Source organism: Spodoptera frugiperda, chromosome 10 (assembly GCF_023101765.2).
Source record: "Spodoptera frugiperda isolate SF20-4 chromosome 10, AGI-APGP_CSIRO_Sfru_2.0, whole genome shotgun sequence".
Classification (NCBI taxonomy): Eukaryota; Metazoa; Arthropoda; class Insecta; order Lepidoptera; family Noctuidae; genus Spodoptera; species Spodoptera frugiperda.
The window spans coordinates 2122175-2136127 of record NC_064221.1 but is presented as its reverse complement, the minus strand read 5'-3'; the positions used below and the strand labels follow the sequence as shown (position 1 = coordinate 2136127).

Below are 13953 nucleotides of genomic sequence, written 5' to 3'. Positions count from 1 at the left end.
ACAAAAATGAAAATATTTAAATTGAACGCTCTTAATGTTACGAAGTTTGCGAAGCAGTAGTACAGTAGCGATGTGGAGCGGAGTTCGGGCGGCGTAGTCGCTTGAACTTGACCTATTTACGAGCGGTCCTCAGTCGGTCGTTCGCTTTGATGCGCTTGCGTCGCGTCACATTACTGGTGGTACCTACAGCAAAATACAGAATTGAAATGTGCTACATAAAACAAAGAAATCTTGAAAGTTTGTTTTTCTTAAATGTATTATGTTTTGTAAACAGTCATGGAACAAAAGTTGTTGTTTATGATGTTAGTAAGGTAGTCCTAAGAAGTTGTTGATGTTTTAAAATTAGCCTTGTATAATATGCGAAGAAACCATGACGCAATACTCGTACTTTAGTATAAAATAATACTACTTTTTGTGTAAAATACTTTGGTATATCATTACGGTCGCATATTGTAACATAATTACAATTAAGATGAAGTTTCAATTTCAAACTTCGATACATTTTTTAATGGGATAAGTCGGCAAAGAAACAGACGGATCGCCTGATGGTATACAATCAGCGCCGCCCATAGACACACCAGTGGCGTTACAAGTGCGTTGCCGGACTTTTGGAAGTTAGGAATTGAGGATTTTTAAGGCTATGGGACGGATTGGGGAGATGGGGGAGTTGGGTAATTAGGCCTTCAGTAACCTCACTCATACGACGAAATAGAACGCAAGCGTTGTTTCACGTCGGTTGTTTGTGCGGCCGTGATATCACGCCACTTAAACATTACATTAGAACAACATCGATTCTCTCCTGGTTTCTAATTAATGGTTTTTTTTCTTTTTACAGATGGACTGCCTTTTGGGCTGCCGGTAAAAAATGAAGAAGCCAACATTGGACATAAGAAAATTATAACAGTTTTTTGCATAATAAATAAGAAACCACTTCTTATTTCGTTTATTTTCACTTGTTCAATGAAAAGGGTTTGAGAACTAATCACCACGCTTGCTCAATGCGGGTTGGCGATTTCAAACTTATAATAAATCTGTAGAGAGGTCAATTCTCTACATGAAATATATTTCCAAAATAACTATCAGCGGGTGATTAGTGATCGATACTGACGCCAAAAATACAATCAGAATTTTTTTTGTCTGTCTGTCTGTCTGTATGTTGTTTATAGAAATAAAAACCACTCGACAGATTTCAACGAAACTTGGTACAATTGCTCTTCATACTCCTGGGCAGGTTGTAGTATACTTTTCATCACGCTACTATATTTATAACACTCTCATTCATTTATTCATTAATTCATTAATTCATATTATAATAAATCTATAGATGGGTCAATTCTGTACAATATTGAAATAATAAATAGCAGGGGGTGTTACTGGATCGATACCAAACCCAAATATGTGATTAAATTTTTTTTTGTCTGTCTCTCTGTTTGTATGTTCAGGCATCACGTGAAAACTAACGGTTCGATTTCGATGCAACTTGGTATAATTATACCTTATTATCCTGGGCATAAAATAGGATACTGTAGGGGTTATGTGTTGGAAGATAAAATAAACTAACGTTAACAACAGATCACAATATATTACTTTAAATATAAAACAATAACAAACTATTGGAAACACTAACAAAATAACTATCAGCTTAAACTCACAATAAACCCTACTCACGTCGCGCCGTGCACTATCCGATCATCGAGAGGCTCGCTGACGAAATCCAACTCGATTATCTAACAGTACACGACGGGGCGCCAGCCTATGTCCGACAAGTAGCGAGGCAGAGGAGACCGACCTAAGTCGATACAGCTGTTGCACCCGTTTCCGTGCCGAACGCAGACTGCTTGTGGTCTCTCGAAGCCTTCTCTACGTCCCCGACAGGGGGCGTGAGGACGCGCGATCCAGGCCGAGGCCTGTTTCGGCGGACTCTATTCGCTGCCCGCGACTGCGGGCGAGGGGTTGGAGTAGTCGGGCCCCTCGCGGGGCCCGATGCGGTGTCAATTCCCTGTAGTCGCGCCGCTAGCGGCCGCGCTCAAGCCGGGCTGGCCCGGCGAGCAGCAGGCGGGTTAGCGGCGCGTGGTCGTGTCCGGTGGGGGAGCCTCTACCGCCCCGCCCTAGCTAGGGCGGGCGGGAGGCTCATGTGGCTGCGTCAGGTGGGTCGGTCGGGGCGACCAGGTCTCGCGGCAGGCCGTATCCGTCGGGGGGGCGCCGATGGTATGGCGCCAGCTCCCGAAGGTGGTCGTGCCGCGACTTGCCGGCGCGCTCAAACATGTTAGTGCTCAGGCGCTGCACGAAGTCGTCGACGCTCTCTACGCCGAGGTCTCTCGATATTGTCGCGTTCCGTACGAAGCGCGGGGCCTTTACTATGGTGCGCAGCGTGAGAGACTGCTGCGCACGGAGGCGTTTCTTGTTGAATTCGGACACGAGCGCGTACCAAGCCGGGGCGGCGTAGGTAAGCCGTGTCCGAATGTAGGCCTTGTAGATGCCGAGCTTCGCACGGAGCGGCAGCGACGAGTCGAGGACCGGGCGCAGGAGGTGACGGGCGGTGCGCGCCTGAGCAACAGCCTGCTGCACGTGGGGCGTCATGGACAGGGAGCGGTCGATGGTCACGCCGAGGTATTTAACGCTCGGCGCCCACCGTATTGGCTCACCCATCAGCGTCATGGTGTCCGGCTTCATGATCCCCACGGCGAGTGCTTGGGTCTTGGCCACATTAACGGCCAACCTCCACTTCTCCAGCCAGTCAGGGAGTGCATCTAGGGCGCGCTGTAGTTTGACTACTGCGTGCCGGGCGTTCAGCGACGTCGTGTAGAGCGCCGCGTCGTCCGCGTAGAGGGCGAGCTTGGCGCCGTCCACGACGGGGATGTCGTCCGTGTACACGCAGTAGCACACGGGTGAGATGCAGCTTCCCTGGGGCACGCCGGCTTGGATGCCGCGCTCAGTCGACAGAGAGCCTTCCACTGCCACTTGGAAGGTTCTGCCGTGCAGGAAGGTGGCCACGATCTTAACTAGTCGACGAGGAGTAGTAGATGTGGCCAGCTTGCTGAGCAGGCCGGCGTGCCAGACGCGGTCGAACGCCTTCTCCATGTCGAGGAATACTGCAGCGGCCCGCTCGCGCTTGTTACGCGCGGCGGCCAGGTCGTGCAGTACCCTCGCGACTTGCTGGGTCGTGGAGTGTTCGGCCCTAAAGCCGAACTGTTCGCCGCGTGGCTGGAGGTGTGGGCGCAGGTGCAACAGCAGCAGCTTCTCGAAGAGCTTCGAGACGGTATCGAGGAGCGTGATGGGGCGATAGCTCCCCGGCAGCAACGTGTTCTTCCCCTGTTTGGGCAGCATGATGACTCTGCCGAGCTTCCACTTAGCCGGGAAGTGTCCGGTGCGGAGGATCCCGTTAAACAGCCGCGTCAGCGTCGCGATTCCTCGCGGCGGCAGGCGGCGGAGGGCCTCGTTGGGGATGCCGTCCGGACCGGGTGCCTTGCGTAATGGGGCTCGGAGAGCCATACGCCGCACCAGGCCAGGGGAGAACACGATGGGGTCTTCATCGGGGGGGATCGGCTGCTCCAGGTACCGTTCGACCTGTTCTTCGATAGCTGCTGTGTGTTGCACGTTGCGGGCTGGGTTGGGCTGGAATGAAGCCTCCAGGGAGTCGGCGAAGAGCTCCGCGCGGTCCTCGGCACGGTAACGGGGGGTGCTTGTGGTCGGGCGGGGCGCGGCCTTTTAAAGGCGAGCCGGGTCTCGCGGGCGGCGCGTGCGACGAGACGGGGGGTAGGCGCATGGTCGCTCGGCGAGCGCTGGAACTGGCGCGTCTCGATGACGTTACGTGAAAAATACGTAGAAAAAAAAAAACTTTATTTGTCAGTTTTATTCTACAGAACGCGAGCTCAACAGCAGTAGCTCAAAATCTCCTTAATTATTATGGGCCTCGCCGTATTTGGGTCCAATAGATATTTATAAGATATCATTGTCAGAGTTACTCAAAATGGAGAAATAAAACTTCCACGCGAAGACCGACATCCGCGCGGACGGAGTCGCGGGCGGAAGCTAGTAATATAATAAAAGAAAATACACTATGTTTTACAGTGAGTTTCAAAGTGAGTCGGGCGAAGTATTGCTGGGGTTTTTTCAGTTTTTATTCATATTAAATTCCCAAATGATTTTTATCTTTTGAATTATAATCAATATCAATACAAATACGTTAAATTCGGGATTAAATGCAGATAAACATTATTTTTACATTTTATGAATCAAATAAACACTTTAGAAGATATCATAGTTACAATCCAGCGCGCAGAGCTCGATCGCACTCCTGCGCACTGAGCCCGCCAGGTGCGATCACCTCGCCTGGTCGAAGGATCCTCCTTTTCTTAGGGAACTTTACTCTCTGTTCCCTAAAAGGGTAACGTCCACGTTGCGTCATTCGACAAATCGACACCAGCAATTTATACTACGCTAACTCGAAATTTGGAAAAAACTTTTTTATGCCAAGTTGCTTAAAATGTGTGTTTACATACGTCATAAAAAAATTGAGAAGAAATATGCAAAAATAAGAAAGTTAAAAATCTTATAAAACGCTAAATAAAGGTACTTTTTGAAATCACTCGATTTATATTACGCCAACTATTATTAGCGGAGTGTGCGCGGGGATCACTTCGGTCAAAATCTGTGCAACGCTGCACTAACTCATAGTTAGCGTAGTTTAGTACGTACGTGTGTATACTTGTTCGTTTGTAAAATGAACGACTTAGCGACTTTTACATAGTAAATACTTATGTGTTAACGTATTAATTAGTTTATTAATGGTACGCTGACTATTCTTTTTGTAAGTAAGTACATGTTCTTTATAAAAATATTGAAATATGCATCAGATGATTGATCATGCACTACGACGTCCCGTACTACACTACGCTAACATAAGTTAGACGTGTATAAGATGTAATTTTTTTTTGATGAATTACGTTTATATACGGCTAACTTGCGCTAAATCAAAAAATAGAAATAATTAAGGAAATATAAATATGAGATATTACAATGAATAAATTTAATATTAAGCATACCAAATTTCAAAAAAGTATCTTAATTAATGTAAAAGTTATCACGTTTTTCCCTTTAAACGCCTCTACTGTAAAGTACGCTTTTTGAGTTAGCGCAGTATAAATTGCTGGTGTCGAAATGCATGCATCCTTCACAAATAATAGACGGCCTACAAATGAAATATATTTGCTTGTTGTTGACAAAAAATGAACACTGTTTTGGACGAATGCATGCATTCAGTAGACCTGGCTCGTTTTAAATGACGGTGGACGTCCGACTTTTACCACTTTTTAATTATTGATATAAATAATTTTTTACAATACTAATTATATTGTTTTCTTGATTTTATTGTTATTTTTATTGATGATTTCGATTATTAAGTGTTGTAACTGAAATAAATGTATTTGTGTAAATATGTCATTGCTACCACAGTGGTATAAAAGCGATCAATGTGATTGGACTCTATACATTACTGTTTAACTCGTCGTTGTGCAATAATCTCAACAAAATGTCGGCCACAATCAAGTTTCTATCCGTTTTCTATCTGTGTGTGGTGCTGGGCGCAGTATTTGCGAAACACGTCGCGCCTGATTCTAAGCCCGTGTCTCATCATGTTGCTGACAGTGGTGCCAAAACAATCGTTATATATTTGAATGATTTTGCAACATTGGGTGCTAATGACCATGGTCATAAGCGATTTAAAAGGACAGTAACAGCGTGGGATGATGAATTGGAAGCGTTGAGAGATTTCCAAACACTGAGAGACTTGGACGAGTAAGTTAGTTTGTATTACGTAAATCTCATTTAAAAATAATATCAATTCTTCGTAGGTACAGAACCTTCCTTACTTTGGTATTTCGTTTATATAATATACTTTGGAATAAAATAATACTACTTTTGGTATAAAATACTTTGTGATAAGTCGGTAAACAAACAGACGGATCGCCTGATGGTATACAATCAGCGCCGCCCATAGACACACCAGTGGCGTTACAAGTGCGTTGCCGGACTTTTGGAAGTTAGGAATTGAGGATTTTTAAGGCTATGGGACGGATTGGGGAGATGGGGGAGTTGGATAATTAGGCCTTCAGTAACCTCACTCATACGACGAAATAGAACGCAAGCGTTGTTTCACGTCGGTTGTTTGTGCGGCCGTGATATCACTTCACTTAAACATTACGTTAGTCGAACTTCGATTCATCGGTTTTATCCTGATTAAATTTTTTTATTTTTTTTACAGATCATTTGTAGATGACAGATGGAAGTAATTGGTAAATAATGAAGCAGCCAACGTTGGATATAAGAAAACTATAACGACCTTCGCTTACATAAATGACTATATATATTAACTTTGTTTTGTCTAAATAAAATTTCTGTGGCATTACCTGGTTCTTTTAGTTATTGTAGTCCCAGAGAGGCATATTTTCAATTTGAGACAATTGGTGCATCTCAGGGATTGATGTTAATTTTATTCTATTAAGAAGAATATATTTATAGATCTAATGTAAAGAACTATCTTCCGATTTCCGTACTCTTCGATATGTCAGGTTTTCTAGAAACTTGTACACAACGAAATATACCCTCAACTGCACCATATCATCACATTCACAAACATATTCATAACAACTAGTGGTCGCCTAGTGGTCGAAATTCGACCATATACGATTTAATTTACAATACCACTTAACATACGTTCAAGGATAATTTTTATTTAACGAATTGCTATTAGTTTTGTAAAATTCAAATTAATATATTCCGGCGCATCATGAACAGGAAAACTCTATTCATATGAGACGTGAGAATATCATCGCAATGTCTGTCGATTTTGACGTTTTGTCAAATACGATCAGATACTATGCATGGTAGTGTATGTAATGTTTTATTTATTGATTTAATGTACTTTATAAGCATTATTTTTGAAAAATATTAGCGTTCGCAACCTCTCCTACACATAAACTATAAGTATACCAAATTTTATGCTCCTACGTCCGCGCAATTTTCGTAAAAAGGGGTCCAAAGTTTTTGCATCACGTATTAATATATAGATTTCCCTATTGGAAGTTAAGCCGCAACAAACAGCAATACCGCTGACAGATAATATGACACAATAACAATACAATTATCAAACAAGACAACACATTAACTCTAAGAGTATATTCACCACACAGTACCATACTGATTACCAATTATTATTATACCACAAATATACCAAATATATTTTGTTTTTACTTTATTTATTATTTACACAAAACAATTATACAATAAATAACAAATAGCAACCAAAAAACCACTAAGGTTTAGAACCGTGCTATGGAATCTGCCTAATTATTCTTACCAACTGAAACCAACATAAATTCGTACAATACAAAAAGGAAGTAAATAATGGCACACAGGGCAATAGCCACACAGGCTCTCTTTGCCACACAGGCTCTCTTTGCCACACAACCCTTTTCACCACCCAGGCCCTTTTTGCCACACAGGCTCTTATTGCCAAATAAGGTCCCTTTGCCAAATAGGCTCTCATTGCCGCACAGGTTCTCTTTGCTAGGAACAAACTAATGTTGCCTAGGCAAAGCCTCTAAAATTGGGTTTGGCCAGTAACAAATACATACATCAATAAACATTTATTAATACTAATAAAGGCAGAAATATCTTTCGTTTTAAAATAGCAAGTAAATTGTTATCGATCGTTTTGTCAAATGGTTTACTAATTTGGTCAATAGAAAACTGGATTAATCTAAACAAAAATGTAGCTATATGCTACAAACTTGGCAACATGACCTGTGGGGACGTTATAGAAGCTCATTGCCAAGCCTGACTTACAGCTTATTTGATATTTGCGTGCATTTTTGTGTCGTGGAATGCTGCTCATGAATATGAGCCTCTAATGGCTTGAAACTAGTCGAGTTCCTCGTCAAACAGTTACATGAGTAAGCCGATAACATATAATAATTAATTTAGTATGTCTCACGAAAATTATATTATTGTTAGACCTGACTCGTTTTAAATGACGGTGGACGTCGACTTACAAAACCGATTTTTACCACTTTTAAATAACATTTGTCATATTTCTTATTGATATAAATTATTTATTACAATACTAATTATATTGTAATAATTATATTGTAATCTTGATTTTATTGTTATTTTTATTGATGTTTTCGATTGTTAAGTGTTGTAACTGAAATAAATGTATTTGTGTAAATATGTCATTGCTACCACAGTGCTATAAAAGCGATCAATGTGATCGGACTCTATACAACTTTTTAAATAATACTTTACCTATTTTTTATTGATATAAATTATTTAATACATTACTGTTTAACTCGTCGTTGTGCAATAATCGCAACAAAATGTCGGCCACAATCAAGTTTCTATCCGTTTTCTATCTGTGTGTGGTGCTGGGCGCAGTATTTGCGAAACACGTCGCGCCTGATTCTAAGCCCGTGTCTCATCATGTTGCTGACAGTGGTGCCAAAACAATCGTTATATATTTGAATGATTTTGCAACATTGGGTGCTAATGACCATGGTCATAAGCGATTTAAAAGGACAGTAACACCGTGGGATGATGAATTGGAAGCGTTGAGAGATTTCGAACAACTGAGAGACTTAGATCACGATTTGGACGCTAAGTTAGTTTGTATTACGTAAATCTCATTTAAAAATAATATCAATTCATCGTAGGTACAGAACTTTCCTTAGTTTGGTATTTCGTTTATATAATATACTTTGGAATAAAATAATACTACTTTTGGTATAAAATACTTAGTAATAAGTCGGTAAACAAACAGACGGATCGCCTGATGGTATACAGTCACTCATACGACGAAATAGAACAAGCATTGTTTCACATCGGTTATTTGTGCGGCCGTGATATCGCTCCGCGTAAACATTACGTTAGTCGATCATCGATTCATCGATTTTATTCTGGTTTCTAATATTTTTTTTTCTTTTTACAGATACAACGGTATAGATAGTAAATGGAAGTAATTGGTAAATAATGAAGCAGCCAACGTTGGATATAAGAAAACTATAACGAGCTTCGCTTACATAAATGACTATATATATTAACTTTGTTTTGTCTAAATAAAATTTCTGTGGCATTACCTGGTTCTTTTAGTTATTGTAGTCCCAGAGAGGCATATGCCCATTTTGAGACAATTGGCGCATCACAGGGATTGATGTTAAGTTTACTCCTCATATTATTATATTAAGAGGAATAGATTTAGGATAGTTCTTTATAGAACTATTATACAGAACTAATGTAAAGAACTATCTTCCGATTTCCGTACTCTTCGATATGTCAGGTTTTCTAGAAACTTGTACACAACGAAATATCATCACATTCACAAACATCTTCATAACATTTACCCCATTGGAAGTTACGCCGTAACAAACAGCAATACCGCTGTCAGACAATATGACAAAATAGCAATACAATTATCAAACAAGACAACACAGTAACTCTAAGAGTATTATCACCACACAGGTATCACACAGTACCATACTGATTATTATAAAACCTCAAAGATACCAAATAATTAATCTCACCAAGTGAAACCAACATAAATTCGTACAATACAAAAAGGAAGTAAATAATGGCACACGGGCCAATAGCCACACAGGCTCTCTTTGCCACACAACCCCATTCACCACCCAGGCCCTTTTTGCCAAATAGGCTCTCTTTGCCAAATATTCTCTCATTGCCGCACAGGTTCTCTTTGCTAGGAACAAACTAGTTTTGCCTAGGCAAGGCTCCTGAAATTGGGTTTGGCCGGTAACAAATACATCAATAAACATTTATTAATACTAATAAAGGCAAAAATATCTTTCGTTTTAAAATAGCAAGTAAAATGGTTCAATATAATAGAAAAATGGATTAATCTAAAAAATATTAGCTATATACTACAAACATGTCAACATGACCTGTGGGGACGTTTTAGAAGCTAATTCCCAAGCCTGACTTCCAGCTTATTTGATAAGCCCGCCACAACCTCCTATACCGCTGCACAGTGTTTTAGATTCCCTTGGGGGAAGACATACCCCATGTCAATTATTTTTAGTTTCCGAGAAAAAAAATACTAAAGTTGCTAATTCGGAGTGTGGTTTAAATAGGTCTTTCTTTTATCTTTAAAATAAAGAGCAAAATTTAATATTCAGATTTTATCACATATATTTGTGTTATTCAAGCTTTACAACAGGTATGAATTGTAAGTAAGTACAAAGATATTTGCAAAAAATCCAATTTTAGTTTCTATTTTTTATTTTTTTATTGACATGGTTTCCGCACGAAATCTTCAATGGCAAATGATAGTTAGCCTTTTGTACTATGTACCTTAAAAAAATCAGCCACATAATCCGTGGTATTACAAAATTATGTACAATTGCAGAAAAAAACTAAGCGCCTTTATTGGTGGTTTGAGTTTATGTAACTAGCAAGCCTTTTTTTATTTTATTTTTTTTGAGGGGAGAAAAGAGAGGGCCTACTAATCGAAGTAATTATATCTACACTAAATAAGGAAGAGCGATCGTGTAAGAGTGAGCATTTTCTCTGTCGCAGTAATACGGTATGAGTGGCAGGGATATGGAAATATCTGTCGCATATTAGTGACACAGTTGGCTATAGGGTTAATGTTATGTGAAAGAGACTTCAAAAAAACTCTGTTTAATTCAGTCTCTAAAATGAGAAAGTTATGGTATCCACTCGCACAGCTCGTTCCAAATTGTAGATTCCTATGGAGAAGAAATTAAAGTATACCAGTGCAATCTACGAAAATAAACAATCATTTCTGAACGAAGATTTTATTGTTATATTGCTGCCCGCATAGCTTCGTATGTGTTACGAATAGGGCTCTCGCCAAATGTATCGCCCACATAGTTCCTCCGACATCTCTTAAAAAAAATGAGATTCATAAACTGTTTGATTCCCTTTCTTTCTCAAGGAACTCTTTGGTCAAAATCGCTAATGCGTCTGCCGGACAAGGGGTCTTGGGTTCGATTCTCGGGTTGGACAAATAGTATTGCTGGGCTTTTTTCTTTTTCGAAAATTTCTCAGTAGTAGCTACGAATTACGAAATTGTTATGGAGAATTTGTGAATGTGATGATATTGCAACCTATTCTATGCTATATTTCGTTGTTACAAATAATTCTAGAAAACTTGAAATCGAAGAGTATGGAATTTATAAATAGTTCTTACATTTTCTTAATAATCTAATACAGTAGGAACTCGAATAACCGGACTAATTAAACCTACGTTAAATTCGGATAATCAAAAATCCGGAAAATCGAATTTACGAAAAAAGCGAATTTTATGCATACATACAATGTTGTACATACCATGTTATGTATTTATTAAACAGCAATCCTCCAAGCGGCTTGACCGATTTTGATGAAATTTTTGTGCTTAGTCCGGTATCCCATGTGAATCGGCCAACATCTATTTTTCATCCCCCTAAATGATAAGGGTATAACCCTAAATTTTTTATTTTTACGCGGACGAAGTCGCGGGCGTAAGCTAGTAGTTCTAAAAGTTTATTAAATATATTCTTTTAATATTTTAATCTAGGAATAAACTTAATATCCACCCTAGAATTACCAATACAATAAATGAAATATCTCTGGGACTACAATAATTAAAGGAACTCACGTGAAGCTTTTATTTGATAAAAATAAATTAATTATTATTATTTATTGAAGGTATTATTTTTTTTATGTCGTTTGCTTCTATTTTTTACCAATACCCCAAAACTGTTTCCTTAAAAAGGAAAAAAACATTAAAATAATAACCAGGAGAAAATCCGATGTTGTTAACTAATGTAATGTTTATGGCGTATATCACGGCCGCACAAAAACCGAAAACAAGCTTGCGTTTATTTCGTTTGAGTTTTGTTACTAAAGGCCTAATTACCCATGTCCCCCATTTCCCCAATTCTGTCCCATAGCCTGTAAAAATCCTCAATTCCTAACTTCCAAAAGTCGGCAGCAATTATAACGCACTAGAATGTCTATGGGCGACGCTGATTGTATACCATCAGGCATCCGTTCTTTGTTTGCCGACTTATTACATTAAAAAAATGTATCGAATGTGAAATTGAAGCTTCATCAATAATTGTGAATTATGTTACAATATGCGTTTCATGATGATTACTAAAGACGATTTTATACCCAAACAGTATTAACAGACTAAAGACGAAATTTCGTCATGGTTTCTTCGCACAGACGTAATACCAAAGTAAGCGAAGGTCTCTGTGGGTCCGATGTATTGATATTACGGTATACCAGCTGCTATATTTTTAGGGATTGTCGCGATGTACTATGGACAACCACTTTGCATCTATACGAACGTTTGCATTGTATAGATTGCTGCCAACACATAGCTCTACCTATGTGTTACGAAGAGGGCTCTCGCCCAATGTATCGCCCACACCTTCCTCCGACATACTTATAAAAACTAAATGAAATTCATAAACTGTTTGATTCCCTTTCTTTCTCAAGCCTACTCGTTGGTCGAGTGATCGCTAATGCATCTGCCGGACAAGGGGTCTTGGGTTCGATTCTCGGGTCGGACAAAGTATTGCTGGGCTTTTTTCGGTTTTTCGAAAATTTCTCAGTAGTAGCACGGATGGGGAAATTGTTATGAATATGTTTGTGAATGTGATGATATGGTACAGTTGGGGGTATATTTCGTTGTGTACAAGTTTCTAGAAAACTTGACATATCGAAGAGTATGGAATTCGGAAGATAGTTCTTGACATTAGTTCTTTATAATCTAATACAGTAGGAACTCGATTAACCGGACTAATTATTGTCGTTAGGCATTCGGATAATCGAAAATCCGGATAATCGAATTTACGAAGAAAAGCGAATTTTATGCATACATATTATGTTGTACATACGATGTTATGTATTTATTAAACACAATCCTCCGAAGCGGCTTGACCGATTTTGATGAAATTTTTTGTGCTTATCCGGTATCTATGTGAATCGGCCAACATCTATTTTTCATCCCCCTAAATGATAAGGGTATAACCCTAATTTTTTTAATTTTTCGCGGACGAAGTCGCGGGCGTAAGCTAGTAGTTCTATAAAGGACTATCCTAAATATATTCTTCTTAATATAATAATCTGAGGAATAAACTTAATATCCACCCTAGTAATGCACCAATAGTCTCAAAATAGAAATATCTCTGGGACTACAATAATTAAAGGAACCACGTGAAGCTTTTATTTAGATAAAAATAAACTTAATATATTATTATTTATGTGAAGGTCGTTATAATTTTTTTATGTCGTTGGCTGCTTCATTTTTTACCAATACCCCAAAACTGTTTCCTGTAAAAAGGAAAAAAAAACATTAAAATACAAACCAGGAGAAAATCGATGTTGTTCTAATGTAATGTTTAAGTGGCGTGATATCACAGCCGCACAAACAACCGACGTGAAACAAGCTTGCGTTCTATTTCGTCGTATGAGTGAGGTTACTGAAGGCCTAATTACCCAACTCCCCCATCTCCCCAATCTGTCCCATAGCCTTAAAAATCCTCAATTCCTAACTTCCAAAAGTCCGGCAACGCACTTGTAACGCCACTGGTGTGTCTATGGGCGGCGCTGATTGTATACCATCAGGCGATCCGTCTGTTTGTTTGCCGACTTATCCCATTAAAAAAATGTATCGAAGTTTGAAATTGAAGCTTCATCTTAATTGTAATTATGTTACAATATGCGACCATGATGATATACTAAAGTATTTTATACCCAAAGTAGTATTATTTTAGACTAAAGTACGAGTATTTCGTCATGGTTTCTTCGCATATTATACAGACGTAATACCAAAGTAAGCGAAGGTCTCTGTGCGTCCGATGTATTGATATTATCTTTAAATGAGATTTACGTAATACAAAGAAACTTACGCCTCGTGATCCAAATCTT

General features: G+C 39.4%; 2 protein-coding genes across 3 annotated transcripts in view; one reads left to right on the top strand and one right to left on the bottom strand.

The window, feature by feature from the left end:
* Window positions 1-13953, bottom strand: part of LOC118277442 (KH domain-containing, RNA-binding, signal transduction-associated protein 2) — a 338249-nt gene that overhangs the window by 282801 nt on the left and 41495 nt on the right. The window lies entirely within an intron of this gene.
* Window positions 8354-9140, top strand: LOC118277445 (uncharacterized). The gene is made up of 2 exons (XM_035596237.2): window positions 8354-8656; window positions 8984-9140. The coding sequence occupies exons 1-2, from the start codon at window positions 8376-8378 to the stop codon at window positions 9012-9014; spliced, it is 312 nt and encodes a 103-aa protein (XP_035452130.1). The 5' UTR covers window positions 8354-8375; the 3' UTR covers window positions 9015-9140.